Below are 27,552 nucleotides of genomic sequence, written 5' to 3'. Positions count from 1 at the left end.
TGTAAGATAGGAAAGCGGCCTCTTCGACGAGGGCACGGAAGTGGACATGTTAATGTGAGAGATTAGCATGGTGTTAATGTGAGAAATTAGCATGTAACTGTAAGATAGGACTTTACTGAAAGAACCAAAGAGTATGGATTCTTGCAGTCACGAAAGCTTCAAATGAATATGGTTATTTATGCCAATTTAATATAGTGAACACATTTAAAGCACAAGAAGCATAAATACAACACTTAAAAACATGCTATACAAGAACGTGCAAAAATACGCTATTTTAAATAATGTTGTGATTATCCGGCGTTTTTAAAAAATTCGGCGCTCCCTTCTCCCGAAGCCGCTGGATAATCGATGATATACTATATATGTGAAGTGAGGTTGAGAGACTACAGAGGTCAACCAGTGGATAAACCATAATGTGGGTGATGCGGATGTTATGGTAGAGGAGTATCCAGCTTCCCCAGCGAGGCCTTGACCTCCTCCACAGGCTGCAATGTATGCCACTGTGTGATGGGCCGGCGAGGGTTGGCGAGCATGTCTGACCAGTGGCGGTGGCCGGCGCCCGCTGCTCCACAGCCCACATACACCTTCCCAATCGCGTCATTCCGGCTCAGGCTGTCATAGTCCATCACTGAGAAAACCAGCTGGATTTTCTGTTGGCGCAAGTAAGCAGTGATGTGTACGCTGTTTTTATGTCATACAAGTTTTGTTTGTGATCTGCAATACAAGTGATGCATTATCCAAAATATATAAATAATTTTTTTCCATCAGTTTGGCGGGACCTCCTTATCCGTGAGTCCATCCATATATTTCCACCTAACCCACCATGTTAGAAATAACATGGCATTTTAATGGCCATCACATGTGTAGCATGCTAAGGGTGATGCAGTGTGCTAGAGATATGCCCAGTAACTTGAGGTTGCAGCATCTCAGATGAAATTATTTTCCATTTTAACCTTATATCATTAAACCCATCCATGACTTTTTATTAAGTAACATTCTAGAATAACAGGAAGGGGTGATGCATAGAAGCAGGAAGCATCGTTTATCGGCAGCTCATGTCACGTAAAATGGTCTCATAAGAGGAGTCCTACTGTATATATAATGGACGTTGTATTAAAATGGGTCGGCAACCTGCGGCTCCAGAGCCGCATGCCGTGGCTCTTTGGCTTCTTCCGTGTGGCTCATTGGCTGCCCTCTTGCGGGCAGCCGTTTAAAAAAAAAAAACTTAAATCTTAAACATAATTTAAAATAAAGATAATTGATTAAATATGGCAGGGACTGGGTCACTATTGAATGTTATAATGACAACAAACGTAAAGTCAAACTATTGTTAAAGAATAACTAAAGGGGGGTGGGGGGAACGAAATAGATGCAGTTTATTTTATCACCTATTTTGTTTATTTATCAGAATTTGTTTGTCATCTGCTGTATTCCTGCAGTGTCTGTGTTTGTGTACAAGTAGCTCTGCGTGTGATGCGGCTCCGGAACTATTTTGGTCAAAGACAAAAAGAAATGGGCCTTTTAAATGTTGCGGAACCCTGTATTAGAATAACCTTGTGAATAATGTCGATATGATGCAATTAATATATATTCTACACCTTTTAGAAAACGAATAACGCTGATAACATCTGAAATGTTGAAAGGTTAGTGACGAGTTGCATTACCTCTATGTTCTCAAATGGAATATCAAATGAAAACGACTCATTGAAGTACGGATTTAGTGCCTTTTTCTTGATGGTTGTTTTCTTTTTCTTCAGTCTTTTTCCTCCCTCCATGACTTGGATTTTGACGTAAGGGTCTGTTCAGAACGAAAACGTACCAGATGTACCATTACACGAGTGAAGGATGATTAGCACTGTCCTGTGCATGTGTAGAGGTGTAATTGTGTAGATGTGTAATAAAAGACTTGACCACGATCTCTGGCTCAGTGTCCTTTATTCGGTCCGTACTGCGTTCCCACACGGCTGTCTCTCTTATTCTCTCAGTGCTGGTTCCGATGTCACTCCAGTCACCATCAGCAGCCCCGCTGCTGTTCTTGTCGCTCTTGCAGCCCCACAGCAGCTCCGCTGCTGTAATCTCACACAGCTCCCTTGGCTGTTCCTGCTGCAGCTCTGACAGCCTCGTGCTGTCTCGCCTCCTCGTCGCTCCTGCGACTCTTGGCAGCCACCCCGCTGCCCCTCACACACAGCCTTACTGCCTCTCTCTATCTGCAGCTTTACACCTCCCAGTAGCTCCCTACTGTTCCCGGGGTTGGCTCCCGCTTCGACGGTGCCCCCTCGGCTCGTACGCCCGCGTGGCCCCACACCTTTCCATTCACACCCCGACTGCCTTCTCTTTCCGGTTTCCCCGCTTAAGGACCCCAACCTTTCACCCACGTCACCTGGCTCCGCCCCCTCGTGACGTCACATCCGGAAGGTCGCTTTCGCCCGCATTACACCACCCTCCCCCATAGAAAAAACCCAGCCGACCTCGGCTGAACAATACCAAAGCGTAATGCGGTGAACCGACCTTCCCCCTTAAAGGACACTAAGCATGCAATATAACAACAAGAACAACAACACAAGTAACATCGACGAACGTACGAAAGCATGCGATAAATACGACGGCAAGAACAAGAACAATAACAACATACAATCAACGAAACGTAAGCGATTTGGAACGAGTGCGGGTCGCCGGCCCGTCCCGGACGGTCGGCGGCCCACTTGTAGAACGGGGACGCGATGGAACACGAGGAATGACAGGGGGTAATTCCCCTGCTGCGATTGGAAGTCCACCGACGTCTCGTGTCCCTGACGAATCAGTCTTGGTCGTATTCCGTGAATGCGCCTGCAGCGGGGTCGGAAGGGTCGCCGGGCTTGAAGGTCCCGCAGCCCTGGCAGGCGCCCTCCGAACAGGCCCACTCCTCCCCCGCGGTGTCACGGTCGGCCTGTCTGGAACAGGTACGACAGGCGCTCTAGCAAGATCAATGGACGCAGGCGGGGAAGAGTCAGAGTCAGCAGCAACAGACCCCGGCAAGGCAACATTGGGAGATGACGCATCACGTAGGGGAGCAACATATGGTTTTAACCGCGACGTATGAACAAACCAACGGCGAGACCCAATCTGAACGCGCGCCGACTGTGGATTGGGAACCTCAATGAGGCGCACAGGACCATGCCAAGGTTTGTGCAATTTAGGAGAGGTCTCCGGCCGCACCTGCGGGCAATGGAGCCAGGCCAGGTCTCCCACCTTCCAGGGGCACTCCCCCTCAGACCGCCGAGCATACCGCTCGTTCCGGGCCTGGGCTTTGGCCGTAGCCACGCGGGCATTTTCCCGCGCCTCCGTAACCCGGCGAACCGTGTCCTGAATGTATTCAGGGAGTGGTTTACGAGGTCCCTTCACCCCAGTACCCAATTGCACATCCACCGGAGGCACGTTTTCCCGACCATACATAAGGTAAAACGGCGAATACCCTGTAGCCGCATGGGGCGTCATCCTGTACGCCGAAAGCACTCCGGGGATGTGCAGATCCCAATCTGATTGCTGTTCACTCACAGTATGGCAAAGCATGGCAGACAATGTCCTGTTCAGCCGCTCAACCATACCATCCGTCTGCAGATGGTATGGAGATGTCCGTATTTTCTTAGTCCCAAGGCCTGCGCACACTTCAGCCAATAATTTAGAAGAGAAATTTCGGCCCTGGTCCGTGAGGAGTCTCTCAGGCGCCCCCTTGTCCATAATGTACCCAAACAAAAAGGCGTCGGTGATGGCCGCGGCCGACTGATTGGGCAACGGCCAGGCCATCGGCCAACGGGAGAGATACTCAACCCCTACCAGCAAATATTTATTTCCCCTCGCCGATGGTGGGAAGGGTCCCAATATGTCCAGTGCCACCAATTCATTGACTCGAGACACCTGAATCGACTGGAGAGGCGGCACGTAAGGATGTTTAGGCGGCTTACGCCGGGCGCATTCAGGGCACGCGCGCACGTGCCCTACGACATCTGTCGCCATGCCGTGCCAAAAATAATGACGTTGTAATGTCAACAAAGTCTTCTGCACCCCTAAATGCAATAGTGTGTCACAATGGAGAGTTCTAATCAACTCAAATCGCAAGGACGTTGGTACCACCACACGCCAGCTTTCCTGGAACCTTTCTTGCCACATAAGCAGACCATCTCGGAGAGCGGTTCGCGGCCCCACAGCCGAACTCGGACTCCCATTGTCCCTCATAGACCGCTTCCGCATGGACAACAACGACTCGTCCATCATCTGTTCCCGAATCCAGACAGACCGCGGCAGATTCAAAACCCCATCAGTCGGTCCCGGTTCCATCGGAGTATCCGACTTCCCGACGGCCAACGTAAGCGGCTGAGGGGGGTTCAGAATCGGCGAACACCTATGCGTCCCCGACGCACATTTACAAGGGGCGCGCCCTGGTAATCTGGAAAGTGCGTCAGCGTTCGCATGGCGCACTCCCTTCCGATGTTGAATTTGGAAGGAAAATTCCTGCAGCGTGTCCAACCAACGTGCCCACTGTCCCGATGGCTGGTCCATTTTGAGTGCATATTGCAAGGCCGCATGATCCGTACGCACAATAAACGAACGACCGTAAAGGTACGGTCGAAATTGGCGTAGGAAAAAAACAACCGCCAAAAGTTCTCTACGAGTGACACAGTAGCGTGTTTCCGCAGGCGACAAGACTCGGCTACCATACGCCACGACGCGCTCTACGCCCCCTTTAGACTGTGATAATACCGCCCCAATACCTGTGTCACTCGCGTCCGTATCAAGAATGAAAGGGCGATCAAAATCGGGATAATCCAATGTCGGGGCCGTAGCCAATAGATCACGCAGACTCCGAAAGGCCGCCTCTTCCGGCTCTCCCCAAACAAATTCATTCAATCCCATCGGGAGGCAGTTGAATTGAAATAACCCCTGCGGCGTACGGAATGCGGTTTTCTCCCGTGAGGACTCGTCAAGGGGAAGCTGCCAAAATCCCGAAGAGAGGTCCAGTGTGGAAAAGAACTTAGCCCCCGACAATGCTTCAAGGGAGTCGTCCATACGCGGCAGGGGGTACGCATCTGCCACCGATATCTTATTCAATTTCCGGAAATCAACACAAAATCGCAAGTTGCCATCCTTTTTCTTAACCAAGACCACAGGAGCGCCCCATGGGCTGTTAGATGGCGATATAATGTCCGCAGCCAACATGTCTTCCACCGCCCCCCGAACGTGTTCTCGCTCCGCTGGACTCATCCGATGCGAATTTAACCGAATAGGGGCAGCGTCGCCCGTCTCAATGTGATGGGAAAGCAACGATGTGCGTCCCAAATCCAAATCGTCGGAGCTGAACACATCCGAATACGTCAGCAACAATTTACGCAGCGCATCACGTTGCCCCACGGACAGGGAAGAATTTTCGTCACATAAGGTAGCGATCCAACGATTATCCGAACCCCTTGGCTCGGAAACACCAGCGACCACTCCCCGGCGATGCGGACAATCGTGCGTCGCAAACGCCGTAGTGGCATGTGCCACAACCGTACCGGCCGGAACACGGATGTTTTCCACCCCCGCATTAAGCACCTGTAAAACCGGTAATTGATCCGGCCGGACGATGGTCTGTGCCCCAACTAACGCCAATCCTGTTGTTATCGTGGCGGATGGCGACAACAAGACCCCTACTGCTCCTAGCCGATTGGGCAGGGGCTTCCGATACCGCAAGGGTATAAGCATCTGTGAACCAGGTGGGATGTCCACAGATGCGACGGACAGCGCCTGCACCTGTACGGCCGAAGCAGGTCGCCCCCAGGGCGACGGCAGAAACGAGATTCGACGGCCCCCCGGCAATTCAATACAATTCTCATTGATTTTAATCAAAATGGGCATCTTAGCCAAAAAATCCGTGCCTAGTAAGCAAGGAACCGCCAAAGATCTCGATATTAACACAACGCCCGAAGCCGACACATCCCCTATAGATATCTTAGCATCCACCTGGCCCACGATACCCATACTACCCCCGTTCGCAGCGACGCAAGACCCATAAACCGGACGCACAGCCCCCGGCGGAATGCCCAACAGATGGAAAATGACATCCGATATAATAGTCGCAGACGCTCCCGAGTCGACCAAAATGCGCACGTCCACACCTTGTATAGACCCCGGTACAGTGGACGAACCCGTAGCGGCCGCGACAACTCTCCGTGCCAATTTGCGCCACTGCGTAACTGAATGACAAGGCCCCGTCGATGGCCTTTCTTTAACAACAACAATAGGATCGCGCAACAAAGGTGGTGGGTGAGGTGTAAAGCCTTGCCGAGTGTCTGGTGCGTGCCGACATGCCTGTTTCGGAGGTTCCTTGGTCGGCTTGTCCGGTGTTGTGGGCTCCTGCTGCGGCGGACCCGGGAAGCGGGCCCAGCAATCCTTGGCGTAATGGCCCCTACGGCCGCAGCGGAAGCAATCGGCCTCGTTGCGCCGAAGCGCAGGTCTTGCATCCCGGCGGCCCCGTTCCGATGGCGTAGCGCGCGGCCCCGGCCTTCCGCGTCCCGACCATGGAGAGGAGGCGGCCGTCAGCTCCCAAGGACCCCGCTCATCCGGCACATAGATCGCCCTTGTGGGGTCCCACCCCATCGCGCCTCCTTCCTTGACGGGCCTACCCGTCCATGCCGCCACTTGCTTCCAGCGACGGAGATTAAACTGCGCATCCAGACACTTTGCTGCCGCCCGGGACGTGAGCTTCTCATGCCCACACACAGGCATGGGGATCCCCAGATCCCGAGACAGCTCCAGCATTTTTCCCAATATGAGAGGCTCGAGCAGATCCTGTGGCGTGTCAGGATATGCTGCCATGGCCAGCTCCAACACCGCACCCCTGAACGCCACGGGCGATTCTTCGGGTGCTCGTTGTCGTTGAGCGAATCGCCGATGCGCGTCGTCAGGTGGCTCATAGGCGTCGGCCATTTCCTCAAAAACTCCACATAAAGTCTTCTTCTTATCGGCCGTTATGGAACGGAAAAATCGAACAGATTCGTCGTCCAGTAGAGTCGGCAACACTTCCAAAGCCTCCGCATCGGTCCATCTTGCTGAACGAACCGCCGCCAAAAATCGGCAGGCGAAAGCGCTCCAATCGCCCCCGATAGAGAATTCCTTAACTGTAGTAAGGTGGCGACTCCGACTCCTCTTTACGCCGTCTTCCAATGATGGTTGTTCTGGAGGCAAATTCAAAATGGCGTCGGCCCGCGGCGTGGCCAAGATGGCGGTTTGGCGCTGCGGAGCGCGCAAGATGGCGTCTTCTTGCCGCGTGGCCAATGGCGGCGGCAGGGCAGGCAACGTGGCGGCCCGTGGAGCACCTTCTCGTTCCGTCGTCGTCCTTGGCGTAACGAGGTGACATAGATGCGCCAGGACGTCCTTGAGTGTCTCCAGTTGTTCTGCCACCTGTTGCCATCTCTGATCAGCGTCCGATGTTGTTGACGGACCCGCCATCGCGCCGACATCTTCCACGCCCGTCCCCGTGCTCGCCTCAGCAGGGCTCTCCTCCACCACCCCAGCAGAATCCGTGGTCGGAGGGAATTCGTCGTCGTCGGACGAAGAAGCCGATGCTGGCGCCGGGGGAATTTTCTTCCTTACTTGCTTAGACATGCCGTTTCACTTCTGACCCCAGTGTAATAAAAGACTTGACCACGATCTCTGGCTCAGTGTCCTTTATTCGGTCCGTACTGCGTTCCCACACGGCTGTCTCTCTTATTCTCTCAGTGCTGGTTCCGATGTCACTCCAGTCACCATCAGCAGCCCCGCTGCTGTTCTTGTCGCTCTTGCAGCCCCACAGCAGCTCCGCTGCTGTAATCTCACACAGCTCCCTTGGCTGTTCCTGCTGCAGCTCTGACAGCCTCGTGCTGTCTCGCCTCCTCGTCGCTCCTGCGACTCTTGGCAGCCACCCCGCTGCCCCTCACACACAGCCTTACTGCCTCTCTCTATCTGCAGCTTTACACCTCCCAGTAACTCCCTACTGTTCCCGGGGTTGGCTCCCGCTTCGACGGTGCCCCCTCGGCTCGTACGCCCGCGTGGCCCCACACCTTTCCATTCACACCCCGACTGCCTTCTCTTTCCGGTTTCCCCGCTTAAGGACCCCAACCTTTCACCCACGTCACCTGGCTCCGCCCCCTCGTGACGTCACATCCGGAAGGTCGCTTTCGCCCGCATTACAGATGTATGGGTACGGATGGGAAACAAACACAAGGGGCGTGGTTAGGGCTGTACACGAAGGAGGTGCTCGCACCGACGTCCGCACCTACATCCCCCACGGGCCCCTCCCGGGGGCCGAGTGCTATAAAAGGTGGTGAGCCGGAGGGCTCGAGGTCGAGTATTAGCTTTAACCAGGGAAGAGTGAAGACCAGCTAGAAATAGGCCCCGGAGCTCCCCTGGCTCGCTGTCCTTGTCAGGATTGACCAGGGCAAGCCGGTGGCGTGGCCCCGAGAGCCCAGACTGACGTTCTTATAAGAGCCGGTCTGGAGACTCAGGGTGCCGGGATCCCAGCTTGACCAGGGCTGGGATAGGTAGCCTCCCCTAGCTCCGTAGTGGAGGACTCGGGCGTAGGTTAGCGGGGTTAGACGTCGTGTCTCCCTGATAGACGAGTGAAGGGGACGATACCCCTTCAAGTGTTGTGTGTACCCGTTACTGTACACGAGTTGGTATTAATAAATAAGTGTGCCTCCGACCCCGTCGTCAAGCCTCCTGAATACTTACTACACATGTAGTAAAGTAAAATTAAACATTTTCTTGCAATATTATGATCTGTATTGCTATTTTTAGCATGTGGTATAACAAACTGAATATACCGTTGTATTTGTGTTTGCTATTTCCTTGAAATGTTTTTCAGGTTTAGTTTGAATTTGGGTGATGTTGAACAGACAGCAGCTCTATGATTGGATGTAAGAAGGTTTTGCACGTTTTTGCAGTAATTGAAAGAACAGTGATCCCACTGAAAATGAAATGGCATCTTCTCTAGGTGTCTTTAACATATGAAAGTGCCGTTTGTGTTTTAGTACAAGAAGCACTCTCATATAAAAAAGAAACAACACTGAACCCATATTCCTTGCACACTTCTCAAACCTCCCTTTGCTCAGAAATAAATAAATAATTAGGCGTTATTTTCTTCCATCTCTGCAAACTCCCCTTCCTCTAAGGTCTCCAGAACCCAGCGCAATGTGGTTTCTGCCATGGTCATTCGACTGAAACTGCTTTCCTATGTGTGGTAAATGACTTTCGGGTCTCCTCAGATCTTGAATCACTGCTTTTGACACCATAGACCATGCAATTCTCCTTGAACATCTTCAAAATATACACGTCTTGGGCACACTTCTCTTGTGGTTCTGGTATTACCTTTAAAATCACTCGTACGTTTCCAAACAAGGACTGCCTTCCTGTAAATAACCCCCCTGTGCTATGGCATCCCACAAAGCTCAAATCTCGGCTGTCTATTCTTCCTAAGATATCTGCTTAATCTCAGCAACATAATCTCTAGTTTTAATGTTGTTTAACTACATTGTCATTGACCCCATATACCCAGCCTCACTGTTTACTCTCACATCCTGCCTTGAAGAAGTCTCATCTTGGATTGGTTCTAGCTTATTCCAGCGAAATGTTGCTCACCATCAAAAAGTCCACACTCAGTAAGGACTACAATTTGAGCATGGAGCTGCTAAACTCTGACATTATACTATCAAAGATTGTGCAAAATATTGGCGTTGTTATTGATTCAAAGCTATCCCTCTCTCTTCACCCAAATCTCAACTCTCCGGAATTGTATTGAGACTTAGTCAACGTTCGCTCTCAGGCAGAGGTAGCTCCTTTTCCTTTCCTGCCTCCATATTCTGGAATGTCCTTCCTTTCGCCACCTGTGTTGTTGAAGAGACGACCTTCAATTTTTTCCTTTAGAAATAATTACGGCCACTTTTGATATGCCTTGTTGAGGTTTAGTTGCATTTATCTGTGGTATATATCCACATTGTATTGAAAGCAACTTGACAAAAGGTGTACTCCAAGACTCTCAAGCTGAATTTTTACAATTTCAACACTGATATGGAAACGCTAAAGCTGGATTTTACAACAATTTAAGGATAATAAACAGCCTCATTCAATTCTGAACATATAATACATTCCCAGATGTTTTTTTCTCCCTAATACTTCCTGAATAAACTAATTTAGTCAGATCGATGGCCTCGGTAAGATGCCAACTGATATGCCAACTTTGTTCTGCAATTTCATTACAGTTATATATTTTCCCCACCATTGATAAACTGCCTTGTAATAAAAATATGAACTCATTGTATTGTAATAATGCAAACAATTGTGCACATTTTACAAAATATTGGTATACACACCTGAAGCTCCACTGACGTCCATGACCTTTAAGTTTTTGGCTTCTAGAATAACAACGGTTAACTTTCCGGTTGATGGTATATATCTCAAAGAAAAGCAAATATCTCCCAATCTGTCTTGCTGAAAAATATAAGAATAAGGAGAATGATCAAAACTTCTTCAAATTATACAGTTGCGTTCCTGAAGAACACCTCATTGTGGAAAAATCGCGTTATAATAATATAGGATAAAGCACAGTCCGCGATAACATGTATGATGCATACGCAGGTTGAACAAAGACTGAGGCGCATGGGTAGCATCTAGAAGCATCCAGCAGCATCCCACTTTGTGTGATGCTACGCCAAAGCGGCAGTACAACTGCTTATTCCTACTCACGCGACATAGTTCTGTTCACTTAATCATGTTATATTCAATTGACATCTGCGTTGTAAAAATGTGTTCCTGAATACATGAATTCTGTTATATCCAATTCACGTTATTAAAATATGCCTTATAGGAGAACAGACTTTTGCGCAAATGTTCCTACATTGGATAGTTCTGGCAACAAAAACTATTCGTAAAATGACTCCACCCTGTTATTTTTCCAATTTAGACATCGTTTTGTTTGGTAAAATCGGTATATATTCATTGTGGATAACATTCAATCCTGATGCAAATGCAGGACACAGGGATTGCCCCACAGCTGTACTTAGAGATGTGGCACCTAATCTGGTGGGTGTGCATAGCCATTGTAATTATGCATATTGCCAAACCCCTCTGCAACTTGTTGAGGGGTTTGGAGAGCATGATACAAAAAATAATACTCTTGTCACATATATACAAGGATGCACCAGTTGAGCAAGAATACAATTTTAAGCCTTTGGGCATATGTGCAACAAATGTGAGATGAAAAAAGATGTTGGTCAATCAATGTAAGTATCTTGAGTGCACGGCCAATTGCCAAAAATAATATGGCGGTGTGGCGTCGAGGATCTGTTGGCTATTGACCAGGAAAGCACTCTGAGTCTGGACTGCTGGTTGGATCATCCTGTTCCGAGCAGAGCTAAGGCTCTGCTCCGGTTGTCACAGGAGATGCGACGTGAAAACTGATCCACTGTGTCCACTCTGTACAATCAGGTGTGCAACCGCTTGGTTGCATATTCTTCTTGGTTCTTTCGGTAAAGTCACGTAGAATGGAAATAATAAAATTATTAAAATAAAACATACAGACCTGTTCTTCACCTGAGGACGGCTGCTTGCGTTGTGGCCGAAACGTTGTGAGAATTATTTTATTATGTTTTATTTTTATTATTTTATTATTTCCATTCTACGTGACTTTACCGAAAGAACCAATAAGATGAATCCCTGCAGTCACGAAAGCTTTAAATCGAAAAATGGTTGCATATTGTTAATGATTGTCTTTGACCAGACTGAATGGTGAACTGAGAGCACTGAACATTGTATATGATGATGCTGTGGCCTAGCTTGGAAATACACATACAATAGAAGAAGGCACACAACTGGAAACATGTGTATGTACATTTGTATGTATACATGTATACATTTGTATTTACATTTGTATGTATACATTTGTGGAGCATATGTGCAATATGTCCTCTACACATGTGTAGTACCGTCGAATACAGGTCGACACCCGGGGTTGAGGCACACTGAGGTTTATTACAACAAACGTTGTGACATACACACTTGAGGGGGTATTGGCCCCCTCACCCGTCTATCTGAGGACACACCTCCTAGCTAACCCTAGCCTGCCTCAGAGTCCTCCTCTCGTGGACTAGGGGAGGCTATCTTGGCCCGACACTGGTCAGTCGGGCCCGGTACTCAGAGTCCAGACCAACACTGGCTCTGGCTCTGGCACCCCGCCACTGGCTCGAGCCTGCGCGGTCCTGACAAGGACGGCGTACCAGGGGGAGACCAGGGCTCTATCTCGGACGTCTTCCGTCTTCTCTTCTTAGCTAACCCAACTCTCCTTCGCCCCCCGATACATTCCCCTTTTATACATCCCCCTCCCTGAGGGGTGGGGCCCCGGGGGATCGTAACGTCCGAAGCGCGGACGTCGTAGAGGGCACCTGCCCGTGCACTGACGTAGCCCCGCCCACTGTGCTAGTTTCCCGTAGGATCCCATACATATCAGCTCGACACATATTTCCTCCGTAAGACCCCTACATCACCCCCCCCCTGTACAGCTCGCAGCCGTCCCGGCTGCAACATCGACAATAAAAGTTTATTCAGCCCTCGATACCCCAGCGTGTGCCTCATTTTTTTTTCAACAATAACGCAACGAGAAGAACAACAGGAACAAAGAAAAAAAATAACCCGACGAACCCCCCCCGCGAATAAATACGAAAACCATAGGACGAGCGTATATACACGTGTTTCTTTACCTGGAGTCCCCCCCCCAGCCTCCCACAGAAGACACACAACACACACAACACACACAACACACACAACACACACAACACACACAACACACACCCAATAATCGTACAACGCAGCGCGGCACGTGCCGGGAACACAGCACGGACGCCCCACACCGTGAGCACAACATGCGAATGTACACCGAAAAGAGAAGCCACAAAAGACGCAAAAAAAAAAAATTTTTCTTCTCTTTTTTCACAAGAGTTTCGCATTTTTGCGCGCGTCCTCGCCGCAGGCCCGTCACACGGGACAGGCGCGGCCGGCAGGCCGTCGGCCGGCAGGTCGTTGGCCGGCAGGTGTTCATCACAGAGCGAGTCTGTTGCCGACGTCGCAAGACCCTCAGCATCACCTGCGGGGGTCGTCGGGCGTGAGCCCGTCACTCCCGGTGCGCCTGGGGGTGGGACAGCCGGCAGCACGTTAGGCGGGAGCAACGGAGAAGACCCCTCTGAGTCGGACGCCCCCCCACATGCTTGGCCACGCGCGTGTGTAGTGGGATCTTGCACCGCAACGAAGGGTTTTAGCCTGGCAGGGTGTACAAACCACCGGCGCCTCCCCCATTGAATGCGCACGCACTGAGGTCTCAGGACCTCAACCACCTCGACGGGACCCCGCCACGGTCGCAGCAGTTTAGAGGAGGACGCGAGCGGTACCTGGGGACAGTGCAACCATGCCCTGTCCCCCGGCTTCCACTGTATCACATGCGCGCGACCCATTCTGAGGCGCTCATTAGCCCTCTGCCGCCTGGCAGAATTCTGCATGGCAGCATCCCGAGCCTCCGTTAATTTTTCCAGGTTGAATTTAACATGTTCGGCCAATTGAGTTTTTCCCTGCGGCGCCGGGATCTGCAGTTGGGCCTGAACAGGTGGCTCCGGTTCGCGGCCATACATAAGGAAAAAGGGGGAAAATCCCGTCGCAGCATGGGGGGCCAACCGGTATGCTGACAGGACCCCCTGAATTTTCAAATCCCAATCCGTCTGTGAGTCAGAAACGTGCTGCGACAGCATCGACGTGATGGTACGATGCAACCGCTCGACCATCCCGTCGGTTTGTGGGTGATATGGAGAGGTGCGAATCTTTTTAGTGCCAAGGATCTCACAGACCTGTTTGAGCAATTTGCTTGAAAATTTTTTACCCTGGTCGGTCAGCAGCCTCTCGGGAGCACCTTTGTCAAGGACGTATCCCTGGACAAAGGCCTCCACGATGGCTGCCGCCGACTGGTTGGCCAGGGGACAGGCCATAGGCCAGCGCGTGAAATATTCAACCCCGGTTAGCAAATACCTATTTCCCCTAGGGGTGGCGGGGAACGGTCCTAGAATGTCCAGCGCGACGAGTTCGTTCACCCGGGAAACCCTGATAGATTGCAGGGGCGGGTTCGACTCCTTCGCTGGTGGTTTGCGCTGCGCACATCTAGGGCACGATCCTAATAGATCCCCGACATCCCTTGTCATGCCTGGCCAAAAGAAATCAAGTTGGAGCAAGGCCAGGGTCTTTTGGGTACCCAGGTGGAGGAGGCGCTCGTGAGCGGCCCACACCACCCTACCCCGTAACCCCGAAGGGACCACCAGCCGGTGGCGATGGGATTTCCCGTCCCAATGCATTAACAACCCACCGAGCATTTCCCATGCGTCGGCATCACCCCTCCCCCGCCCCCGGTCCCTGACGCGGCGGCGCAACGCAAGGAGGGAAGTATCTTCCATTTGCAACCGGCCCCATTCCGTAGCAGGCAACCCCAACAGGGAATCAGAACCCTGTTGTGCGATAGAATTAGTCATTGATGCTGCGTCATCAGCAGCCGCCAAGACTGGGACAGGCAATTCAGCAGGATGCCTGCACCGACCCGACCCCAGGAGGCATGCGCATTCGGGGGTGGTCGGCATGCGTGACAGGGCGTCCGCGTTGGTGTGGCGAACGCCCTTACGGTACGTGGTCTGAAAATCAAAATCCTGGAGAACCTCCAGCCATCGAGACAATTGTCCCGATGGTTGTTGGACTCGCAGGGCGTACTGTAGCGCTGCATGGTCTGTACGGACGGTGAAACACTGTCCGTACAGATACGGCCGGTACTGCTGGATGAAGTAGACAATTGCCAGCAGTTCCCGACGTGTGACACAATATCGTTTCTCCGCTGGAGACAACACTCGGCTACCGTACGCGACCACCCGTTCGACGCCCTCGACCACCTGGGACAGCACGCCCCCAATACCTGTGTTGCTCGCGTCAGTATCGAGCACAAAGGGTTTTGAAAAATCTGGATAAACCAGGGGAGGGGCATTAACCAGAGCGTCCCGAAGTGAGCGGAACGCAGCCTCCTCCTCCTGTCCCCATTGGAAACGGACCCCCTTTGACGTCAAAGCGTGCAGGGGTTTAGCAATGGTGGCAAAGTCCGCGACAAAGCGTCGGTAGTATGACGCGAAACCAACAAAGCTCCTGACCTCTCCTACCGAGGTGGGAGTCGGCCAGGAGCTGACGCACTGCGTTTTGGCGGGATCGGTAGCAATACCCGAGCGCCCTACGATGTGCCCCAAATAACGTACCGATTCGCGCAACAAATGACACTTTTGGGGTTTAAATTTCAAATTAGCAGCCCGCATTTTGAGGAAAACGGCCCGCAACCTCTGGAGATGCTCGTCGAATGTTCTGCTAAAGACGATAACGTCGTCCAAATAGATTAAACACGAATCCCACTGCAATCCAGCCAAAACCAATTCCATCAATCGCTGGAAAGTCGCCGGCGCCGAGTGTAATCTCATCGGCAACCGGTTAAATTGGAAGAGACCATGTGGCGTACGGAATGCGGTTTTAGGCTTAGATTCATCGTCCAGAGGAAGCTGCCAGAATCCCGAAAGCAAATCCAATGTGGAGAAGAATCGCGCCCCCGCCAAGGCGTCGAGCGATTCATCAATACGGGGAAGCGGGTATGCGTCAGCAACGGAAATTTTGTTGAGGCGGCGAAAATCGACGCAAAACCGCAACGATCCATCCTGTTTCTTTACCAGAACGATCGGTGCTCCCCACGGGCTGGTAGAGGGAGAAATGATATCGGCGGCTAACATGTCATCAACAGCCGATTTGACATGGTCCTTCTCGGCGGGACTCAGCCGGAAGGGATTTTGGCGTATGGGCGCGCTGTCACCAGTATCAATATGGTGACGCAGCAAATGGGTGCAGCCCAGATCGAATTTGTTTTGACTAAACACATCGGCGAATTCGCGCAATAGTGTCCTAAGTTTTTGACGCTCTACATCCGACAGGTCTGTCGATCCCGCACAAAGCGCCTCAAGCCACCCTTCATCGGTGTCCGAATGTGGAGTCGGCAGAGTGGCAGCGTGCACGTGATTTGCGACAGACTCCTCACAGGGCACCGGCGTTGCGTGAGCAAGCACGGTCCCCTGGGGAATTACCACGGCCTGCGACCCCACATTGAGGACCGCGATGAAGGGGTCCCCGTCCCCCCTTACAATGGTCTGAGCGGGAATCAAATGCGGCCCGCTAACCCCAGCCCTAGATGGGCCGAGCAGGACACCCTGGTCCCCAACACCCTTAGCGAAGGGCCTACGAAGCTTTAGGGGCACCAACATTTGTGCCCCCGGCGGCACGCGAACCGTCTGAACTACAAACGCGGGTACCGTCGCGAGCGCCGAGCGATCCGTAGTAGGGGAAGGCAAAAACGCCATCCGCCATCCCGACGGGAGTTCAATGCAACCCTGATTAATCATAATCCGAATCGGCATTTTTCCCAAGAAATCCGTCCCCAGCAGGCACGGAACCGCCAGCGAGGAGGACGCAAAAATAGGGCAGGACAATTTAATATCACCGATCGAAATTTGCGCGCGAATCTGCCCCATGATACCCAGTGAGCCCCCGTTAGCAGCGTAGAATGGCACATTAACCGGTAGCAAGGGACGACTTTGGACAGGGAGAATGTTGTATATTAGTTCCGAAATGATGGTTGCCGACGCACCTGTATCGACGAGGATACGCACTTCGACCCCGTCAATATACCCTACTACGGCCGACGACCCCAACGGCGCAGCTAGAACGCGATGGGCCAACACGGACCACTGGGCGGGTTCGAATTCGGTCCCCATAGTGGTTCGTGTTGGCCCCATGGTGTGCAATGTTGGCCCCCCGTTCGTTGCGGTGTGTACATGTGTAACGGGTGTGTGCTTTGGCCAAACGTGGGGTGCCGCGACTCGCCGGGTCATGTCGGTGGAGCTTGGGAGGAGGAGGAGGAGGAGGGCCGGCGTCCCGGCGAGGCGTCGTCCCCCGCTGTCGAGGGGAGCGGCACCCCAAGGTGACGTGGCCCCGGACGCCGCAGTTATAGCAGCGCGGGAGCGCAGGTGGTGAAGACGGGCGGTCGGAGTGGGCCGACCCATCCCGGTCCGCCCGTGCTCCCATCCGTTGCTGCTGTCGGAAGTCGGCGGCGTAGACCTCCTCCGTCGGTGAGGTGATGGCAGCCACCGTACGGCCGGCAGCTGCCCTGCTGGCCTTCCTTCGCTGCGACAGGAGGTTGGCGTGGAGGAGCCGCGCCGCTTGGAGGGAACCCATCTCCACGTCCTCCTGCGCGACGATGGCGACGTCCAGGTCGTCCGCCAGCAGAAGGATCTTCTCGGTGACCATGGCGTCGACGCCTTAGTCATCCATACGAGGGAAGGCCGTCTTTGCGAGCGCCAGAAGGCTGGTACGGTAGGCGAGGGGCGACTCCTTCGCACCCCGCTGGCGGTCGTAGAATCGCTGCCTACACTCCGCCGAGGGTCCGTAAACCCCAGCCAGCAATTGCAGCGCCATCTGAAGAGTAGAGCGCTTGTCCCTCGATGCGGACGTAAGAGCGGCGAGGGCGTCGCCGTCAAGGAGCGCCGGTAGTGCGCAGAGGGCTTCGTCGTCTGACCACCCCGCCATCTCTTGATGCGCGAGGAAGCGCCGCTGAAATCCCCCCCAGTCGCCCTCCTCAGCCACAAACTCCTTCAGCGGGGGCAGCCTTTGGTGTAGTGCAGCGACCGCCGTGGAGGCCCGCACTTTGATGTCCCCGCGACTCGGCCGAGCGTCAGCACGAACGGCAGCTGTAATCGCCTGTCGCGCAGATAGTGACACTCCGTCCGAAGGCGGTGACGCGGCAGCCCCAGCGGAGCCGATGTCGGACCCCAAGTTGAGGTTGGCCACGCCCTCGGCAGCTGCTGCGGCGATGGCGGGACTTTCAAAAGTGCCGTCGGTAGAAATGGCGGGAAGGTGCAACGGCCGTCGGCTGTCCTCGCCCTGCGGTGGTCCAGCAGCCCCCAGCCGAGTGATGGTCTCGAGTGTGGCGGCAGCAGCGTATAGCAGCTCCGCCAACCTCGCGTGCGCCAGCCGCAGCCCGTCGGACAGCAACTCCCCTTCCTCCCGATGCCCCGGTAAGGACGCATTCGGTCCCGGCTGCTCGTTGCCCCCATCAGCCGTCTCTGGTACCGCACTTCCCGCGGTGTCATCCGCCTCCTGCACCCCGGCCCGAGCTGTTCGGCGCGTGTCCATGTTCGTTGTTGTTTACTTCTGACGCCAGATGTAGTACCGTCGAATACAGGTCGACACCCGGGGTTGAGGCACACTGAGGTTTATTACAACAAACGTTGTGACATACACACTTGAGGGGGTATTGGCCCCCTCACCCGTCTATCTGAGGACACACCTCCTAGCTAACCCTAGCCTGCCTCAGAGTCCTCCTCTCGTGGACTAGGGGAGGCTATCTTGGCCCGACACTGGTCAGTCGGGCCCGGTACTCAGAGTCCAGACCAACACTGGCTCTGGCTCTGGCACCCCGCCACTGGCTCGAGCCTGCGCGGTCCTGACAAGGACGGCGTACCAGGGGGAGACCAGGGCTCTATCTCGGACGTCTTCCGTCTTCTCTTCTTAGCTAACCCAACTCTCCTTCGCCCCCCGATACATTCCCCTTTTATACATCCCCCTCCCTGAGGGGTGGGGCCCCGGGGGATCGTAACGTCCGAAGCGCGGACGTCGTAGAGGGCACCTGCCCGTGCACTGACGTAGCCCCGCCCACTGTGCTAGTTTCCCGTAGGATCCCATACATATCAGCTCGACACATATTTCCTCCGTAAGACCCCTACACATGTGTAGCCAATGAGGGATGAGTGTAAGGAAGGTCGAGTTGATGGGGAGCTATGCGAGGCCAAGGATGATGTAACGTCATGGGCCACGTACGGGGACATGCGGAAGTGCTTTCCAGAAAGTGGGCGGGCCGAGCTAAGAGGGAGGAGTTACCGAGATAATTCTTAAGGGGGACCACGTGAGGGACATGTGGTCGTCGTGGGGAGCTAAGGTGAAGAACGGCTGGTCCCCCACCCTGGGCAGACGGGCGAGAGAGCCTAAGGGTGACCGAAGAGATCCCAACATAATAGTATTCCCGAGGTATCCTAGGGGTAGCCGGAGTAGCTCCGACGTGCATAGTTATCCCAGGTCCAAGGGAAGGACGGAGAATAGAGGGCACCTACACTGGTGTGAGTGTAAGACGCAGTGTGAAAGGGCGTGTTAATAAACGGCCACCAGCCCTTATAGAATTCCTCGGCTCTGCGTGGTTGGACTGCACTACACATGTAATACATTTCAGGCATTGCTGCTTTGGGAAGGACCACCTCCTACCCTTAGTTTCTGGAGCCTTATGACTCACAGTGGTGAAACCTGGGCCCTGCTCATGGAAAACCCTTGGCCAGCAAAACAAAGTTAGCACTGGTCATGGAAACACAATGAGACTAAAATATTGTACAAAGAGCATGGAGGTAAACATATTCCATGGACTGGGTGCAAAATCATTTGGATTTCCAAAGCCATCCACAATATCTTGGAGTAGACAAATGTGCTAAAGATTGAATAAAATAATTACATTTACAGCAGTGTTCCTTCTTAAAATCCTATAGGGGATGGCACCCCACTTTTGAGGTGGAAGGGATCTTTCTGAACCTGACTGCCACAAGCATTCTGCATGATGATTATGAAATAAATTAGGACTGTTGTGAGAATTGAAATAAATTAATACTGGTGTGAGATTGTTTTACTTACATCATCTTTCTCAGTTTTTTGTAGATCTCGCCATTCCTCTACTGAATGTGATAAATCCACTGAGCTCAAAGGTATTCTCAGTTCTCCAATTATATCATGTCTGGAAAATCTGTCAAAGTCATAAACCACCATTACCAACACCCGCTCCACAAGCTCTTGAAAAGGAACCTGCAAAACATACAACACATAACAAAGTGTTTAGTACAGGACTGGAGCATAGCCACTACAACCAAACGTCTCATGTACATATGTACAGTAAGGGAAAAAGTATTTGATCCCCTGCTGATTTTTTACGTTTGCCCACTGACAAAGAAATGATCAGTCTATAATTTTAATGGTATGTTTTTTTTAACAGTGAGAGACATAATAACAACAACAAAATCCAGAAAACGCAAGTCAAAAATGTTATAATTTGATTTGCATTTTAATGAGGGAAATAAGTATTTGACCCCTCTGCAAAACATGACTTAGTACTTGGTGGCAAAACCCTTGTTGGCAATCACAGAGGTCAGACGGTTCTTGTAGTTGGCCACCAAGTTTGCACACATCTTAGGAGGGATTTTGTCCCACTCCTCTTTGCAGATCTTCTCCAAGTCATTAAGGTTTCGAGGCTGACGATTGGCAACTCGAACCTTCAACTCCCTCCACAGATTTTCTATGGGATTAAGGTCTGGAGACTGGCTAGGCCACTCCAGGACCTTAATGTGCTTCTTCTTGAGCCACTCCTTTGTTGCCTTGGCCATGTGTTTTGGGTCATTGTCATGCTGGAATACCCATCCACGACCCATTTTCAATGCCCTGGCTGAGGGAAGGAGGTTCTCACCCAAGATTTGACGGTACATGGCTCCGTCCATCGTCCTTTTGATGCGGTGAAGTTGTCCTGTCCCCTTAGCAGAAAAACACCCCCAAAGCATAATGTTTCCACCTCCATGTTTGACGGTGGGTATGGTGTTCTTGGGGTCATAGGCAGCATTCCTCCTCCTCCAAACACGGCGAGTTGAGTTGATGCCAAAGAGCTCCATTTTGGTCTCATCTGACCACAACACTTTCACCCAGTTGTCCTCTGAATCATTCAGATGTTCATTGGCAAACTTCAGACGGGCATCTATATGTGCTTTCTTGAGCAGGGGGATCTTGCGGGTGCTGCAGGATTTCAGTCCTTCATGGCGTAGTGTGTTACCAACAGTTTTCTTGGTGACTATGGTCCCAGCTGCCTTAAGATCATTGACAAGATCCTCCCGTGTAGTTCTGGGCTGATTCCTCACCGTTCTCATGATCATTGCAACTCCACGAGGTGAGATCTTACATGGAGCCCCAGGCCGAGGGAGATTGACAGTTCTTTTGTGTTTCTTCCATTTGCGAATAATCGCACCAACTGCTGTCACCTTCTCACCAAGGTGCTTGGCGATGGTCTTGTAGCCCATTCCAGCCTTGTGTAGGTCTACAATCTTGTCTCTGACATCTTTGGAGAGCTCTTTGGTCTTGGCCATGGTGGAGAGTTTGGAATCTGATTGATTGATTGCTTCTGTTAACAGGTGTCTTTTATACAGGTAACAAGCTGAGATTAGGAGCACTCCGTTTAAGAGTGTGCTTCTAATCTCAGCTCGTTACCTGTATAAAATATACCTGGAAGCCAGAAATCTTTCTGATTAAGAGGGGGTCAAATATTTATTTCCCTCATTAAAATGCAAATCAATTTATAACATTTTTGACATGCGTTTTTCTGGATTTTGTTGTTGTTATTTTGTCTCTCACTGTTCAAATAAACCTACCATTAAAATTATAGACTGATCATTTCTTTGTCAGTGGGCAAACGTTCAAAATCAGCAGGGGATAAAATACTTTTTTCCCTCACTGTATATGCCTTTAACGTTAAATTTAGGATACGCAGCAAATTACTACTTAGTGAAAATATAATGCCAAAACTTTCCCGGTTTCAAGACAGTTTACGGACTAGACTTAAATCGCGGAGTAGTAGCACTCTCGCCATTTCTTGCAGAGGTTTCCAGTTCGAATCCAGCAGCCGCCCTGGATCTTTACCATACATTTATTCGCAGGCTGCAACAAGATTAGTGACGTAATTTTTAAGAGTAGGCCCTTGTGTTCCAGTGTCACTGTCTAAATTATTCAGTTTATAAACATAGCATAGCAATTTCGATTTAAAGCTTTCGTGACTTCCCTTCTACGTGACTTTACCGAAAGAACCAAGAAGAACATAGCAATTATCGCCTCCTACTGAAAACCTAGCAATCACGAGACTGAGGATTTTCTGGGTTGACAAACATAACAAGAATGATAATAAATAACACACTTTCCCAACGTGATACACTTAGCAGGAATTCAGATCATGCCTGCACAGGGTCACAATGTGAAAATATAATGAGATAATTACTGGTGGGGAAATGATCTGAAATGTTCCACAATAACAAAAATCATGAGCGTTGTTGTAGAGAATACAAGTAACAACATAAATAAGCAGACAGTGTATTCACATATCCATCTCTCCACATAAAATATAAAAGTATTGAAATAATTAATTTGGTAGATACTCTGTGGTTCTTTCGGTAAAGTCATGTAGGTGAAAAAAATATATATAAAAAATAAAAATAACTAAATTAAATCACGACGTTTCGGAGGCAACACAAGCTTCCGTCATCAGGTGGGCCAACAGCAAAAAAACATAATTACTGTAGTGGGCAGAGAGAGAGCTATTTGTGACAAGCGATTATATAAGGTAAGAGGGGGGGAGGAGCCAGGGAGAAGGGATGCGGGGGGGGGGAGTCGGGGGCGGGGGTTACGCTAATTACTAACATCCTTCTAGGATGCAGGGGGAGGGCTGGCGTGTGGAGTCGGGGGCGGGGGGTAAGCTGTTGCAATTAAGATTTTACCTTGTTAATAACATCCTTCCAATGATTGATCAATTTGAATCCATCTTCTCGGTTGAAGTTATGTCTGTGTTTGTATATCTGGATGGCTTCATGAACAAATCTTTGATAGTAGCCTGACGGTCTGCAGAGTACCTTAGTCTCGGAAAAAACAATATCATGAGAGCCCACCGCGCTATAGCAGTGATCAGCAACTGCGGAAGATCCAGTTCTGCCATGTTTCAAATCCGCCTTGTGCTCGCGAATACGGTCCGATACATGTCGTTTCGTTTCCCCAATGGAACAATCACCACAAATGCAACTAAGTTTGTAGACTCCAGGGTATTGCATGTCAGGAATGACAACCTTTACGAATGGGATTAGATCACGGATCTTGTGTACTATACTTAATCGGACCTGGATATTGTGTTTGTTTAAGATTTTGGAAATCTTTTTGGTAACGCCTGCTATGTATGGTAACGTGATGATTTTGATCAGAGTCTCAGGGGGTTGTCTCTCTATGGTTGGAGAAACAGCTTTGCGGATAATTTGGTCCGAATATCCATTCATCTTTAGGGCCTGGCGTGCGTGTTCCAATTCACTGGCTAGGTGGTGTCGGACAGATATGCAGTGGGCTCAATGTGTAATGTTTTGATGAGGGAATTCTTCTGTGCCGGATGATGGTGGGAGTCAGGTTTCAGATAGGACTCTGTGTGGGTGCCCCCCCCCTGCATCCTAGAAGGATGTTATTAATCAGCTTAACCCCCGCCCCCGACTCCACACGCCGGCCCCCCCTGCATCCATCCTCCCTAGCTCCTCCCCCCCTCTTACCCTATATAATCGCTTGTCACAAATAGCTCTTTCTGCCCACTATCGTAATTCTGGTTTTTTTTTGCTCTGGTTGTCCCACCTGATGACGGAAGCTTGTGTTGCCTCTGGAACGTGATTTAATTTAGTTTTTTTTTTCACCTACGTGACTTTACCGAAAGAACCAAAGAGTATGGATCCTTGCAGTCACGAACACTTCAAATCTAGAATCATTTGGTAGAGTAGAGTATAATACAATTTGGTTTGAACTGGCATTAAATGCAAATGCATGTCTAGATGATGTACAGCCAAACCACCACTCGGTGATCCATTTTAATAGCTGAGTATGTCATAAGAACATTAATTTCAGATGTTCATATCCTTGCTATAATTGAAAACTGATCTATATTTGTAAGCAGTTACAATCTTACCGTAAATGTAAATTTTTCCTCAAATATCGGGTTCAAAGTTTTCCTGTGCACACTTGTTTCAAATTTCTTTTTCTTGTGAGGGAGTAGGTACACTCTAACGTATGGATCGGACATGCCTCCAATGTCCATCGCTGCGAGGTCTGTTGCCTGCAAGATTCCCACAGTAAACTGCAACCGAAAAAAACAAAAGTTTTTGTTAGGATAACACATACAGAACTCTGTGACTGGGGAAAAAAAGGAAACTTATGTTTGCTAAAATCTGGAAAGGACATCATGCTGAAGTTCTGAGGTAGGGAAGCATGAGTGATTTTTTTTGTGACATTACCCAACACTTCCAAGGTATACAATATTTAAAATAGCTAACAATTTTTGTAAAAAATACATTCCTTTAAACGAGTGAGAGACTTTATAATCAATCCATTAAGGGTGGAATGATACATCTGTAGTGTCGTGCGTCTTTTCTTCTCGTTCTCTTGCTCGACGCTCTAGACTTTTGTGTGCGTGCGGGTGGTGTGCATCGCAGGAGGCACCGTCCTCCCCTTTTATTGTTGTTGAGTCTACGCCACCTCTCGGGCCCCCTCTCTCTCACGACCACGCTGCCGCACGACCCGTCCCAGACACAACCTTCTCTGCGTTGCACCGACGGCGTCGACTGGGACAGCCAACTACTGTCCGGCCGCGCAATGATCGGGGAAAGGCGGCAGCGATGAGGGCGGCGACGATGACAGTGACGACGAGACGAGAACAATCCCAGAACCGGCAGCCCGGAGCTCTCGCTCTCCACTGCTTATGTTCCCCTTGGCGCGGCTTGGCTAGCGCGGAGCCAAGCCGCGCCTCCCTTCTCGAACCCACCAGAGGGTTCCAGGGGCTTCCCCAAGTGATCTACCATAACCCCAGCTCCAGTTCCTCCACCCTGCCGGCACACCCGCGTATATGCTCAGCAGCGTGTGCGCTAAGTGCCCACCTGCAGTTGCAGCTGCTGTACAACAGTCAGCGCTATGTCACTACACATGGGTTGAATAATTCTGGCGATAGCTTAATCACATTGACTTGAAAATCCTGAAGAGAGAAACAGTTGATACTAATAATAATAAGACTTGTTAGAAAATTGCAGTGCAGAGATTATCAATATAGCAAGATACAATGTATCCAAATGGAAACATATTTTGAATACCAGAGGCTGTAGGAATGCAATGCAAATATTTTTTCTGTTACAGCAGTTCAGGCTGCTGTGGTACCTGGCTTGTTTTTAGGTTATAATCCAGCGAGAATTGCAGACGTCCAAGAGTGTTTTCTTTATAGATGTCTTCAATGAAGCCAGGATCAATGTCTTCCAAGTCTGGCTGCACCTGTGAACACCAATAATAAAACATCACATGACAATATTGTGGCATTATGGGTAATAACATAAAAACAGACCTCCGTCTGGCTGTCCACATACAAATACATAGTTTTAGTTCAACATGCTTGGTCTAGAAAGTCCATAAGACGATGACCTTAATACATGTCATTTGTATCTTGAGAAACAAATCGAGAACGGTTTATTATCCATAATGGTATGCAATAACGCATTAGTTTATTTTTCATTATTGCATGTTGTGGTGAAATCTGTCTAGTATACGGAGTGCTCTTGCCAATAATATTAAAAAAGTTGACTGCAAAAAAGACGAATGGAATATACAGTATGTTTCTCCTATAAAGTTTGCAGAAAATTTACTTTAAAGATGAGTTAAATATTAATTTAATTAATAACATGTATAAAAATGTACTCTACCTTATTTTTGAACATCTTGGGTTTTTTGGGCTCTTTTAATTTTAAAGTGTTCTTTTTTTCCTTTTCTTTTTTCTTAGAGCAGCAGATTTGCCAAATGCAACAGCAGCAGACGAGTGAAAACAAAGCAGCTACAGCAGCGCTGGTGATCAACATCCAGTACGGGACTATAGAGTGAAACAGCACAATGAATGTCAAGCTAATACATTAAAAGCACTGATACAATGACCCTACCCATAATAGCAAAATTAAACAGAACAACGCATGTCATGAAAACAATACACACTGATAAAATAATTGGCATGACTGTACATATGCCATACAATCTCTGTCATTTAATGTGTGTCCAGCTTTGTAATTGATCACAGCGTGTTTTTTCTGTCCCCATATCACAACTTGTCAGCAGGGTTTTTATTAAGATCCAGCGTTAAGTAGTATACTGTAATATCCAGCCAAAGGTTGCTGGGGATAGAGTAAAGTACTTGACTCGCCATTGTAAGGCATGACGTTAAAATCCTGTTTTGGGGAGAAATTATGTAATCATTTCTGTGTGGTCGATATTATGACTTACATTTTGTGGGTAGCTACTTTTGACTAGCCTCTGCTACGAGGTGAAATATGCCACAATCTGTGTTGCTACTGAAGGGCACTCAAACGGGATGTTCATAGAGGTGTAGGGCACTAATCATAGTCTGATTAGTTGTCCCTGTCAGAGTGCAGTGTTTACATAGCAGTGTCATGATGTTCTGTCCGAGACTTGGTGCCCCACTGTCACGATTTGTTTCCATTCGTGAAATAACACATATAACACATGCTATGCACACTTCACTGCGCAGACTGGCACTCAACTTTCTCAAGGAATCAAACCGAAAGCACTTTTTTTTTATAGATGTCATGACCATGTGCCTATCAATTACATTTTGTTGTTGTTTTTACTCTACTTTTTACTGTAACCTTTTGTTTATTATCCTTCACGGCACCTCGAATTAGCATAATTGGCTATGTACGGTGCAAAAGAGGTTCAACGAACATACCTACATACATGCAATACTCACGTGGAATTTTGAAAGGTGATCCATTTTTTATGGGTGGTAACATTGTGTTTTGTACACGACTGAATGTGCTCGGCTGTGGAGCTTCAGTTGATATGGCATTTTCTTGACTTGAAGTGTTGGTTGTGGAGATAAAAATATCACCGTCCAGTAACATTTTAAAGAAATTATTATATTCTGTAGATGATATGAGAGCAACAACATAGTCAAAATGTTAATAGGGAGTGAAGAGGAGCCTGGGATGGATTAAATCTCAAATGTATCCTATTATCCATGTCTAGAAATTAAAGTTCAGCAGTAGGTTCACAGTGCATTCCACATTCCCAATAGTTACAGCATGAACCAATTTCACATCCAAGGCTAACATTTGAGGTGAGTGAAATGTCAACCAGTCTTGGTCCCTTCCCATTCACCAACCCACACTCACCAGCCTGGTGAAGTGCGATCAAACAACTCCATCCAGCAGGTGATTGATAAAGTGCTGTCATTTTTTATTAATATTTTTTTACAAAATGTTTTATTTTGCTGATGCAAGAGCTGGAGCCACATGGTGGGTAACCTTGCCGACGATGTTCACTGAACTTTGCAATAGCCTCTTTTGAGCAGCTCTTCCTTTGGGAGATGACTTCCCAGGACGTTTTCCAATCTAAAATCTGATTACAGTGGTCACAGTGTTATAACCTGTGCCAAGGGATCGTTTTACTTAATATGTTACAAACCAGGGACTTTTAGTTTATTTAGTTTTTTTCCTTTGTACCAATGCCTGAGACATATCTTGGGGTGTCATCATAACATGTTACTTGAAT

At 49.7% G+C, this 27,552-nt stretch overlaps 1 protein-coding gene across 1 annotated transcript; it reads right to left on the bottom strand.

Annotated features, from left to right (window-relative positions):
• Window positions 1-324: 324 nt before the first annotated feature.
• LOC144936456 (synaptotagmin-2-like) lies at window positions 325-26,903 on the bottom strand. Its single transcript, XM_078863515.1, has 8 exons — window positions 26,750-26,903; window positions 25,698-25,861; window positions 25,162-25,272; window positions 23,924-24,091; window positions 19,822-19,989; window positions 10,362-10,479; window positions 1,665-1,798; window positions 325-650 (listed from the first exon to the last, which is right to left on the bottom strand). Exons 1-8 carry the CDS (start codon window positions 26,901-26,903, stop codon window positions 432-434), a joined length of 1,236 nt encoding a protein of 411 aa, XP_078719641.1. The 3' UTR covers window positions 325-431.
• Window positions 26,904-27,552: the final 649 nt, after the last annotated feature.

This window comes from Lampetra fluviatilis, chromosome 16 (genome assembly GCF_964198595.1).
Source record: "Lampetra fluviatilis chromosome 16, kcLamFluv1.1, whole genome shotgun sequence".
NCBI lineage: Eukaryota > Metazoa > Chordata > Hyperoartia > Petromyzontiformes > Petromyzontidae > Lampetra > Lampetra fluviatilis.
This window is presented reverse-complemented; position numbering and strand designations above follow the sequence as displayed.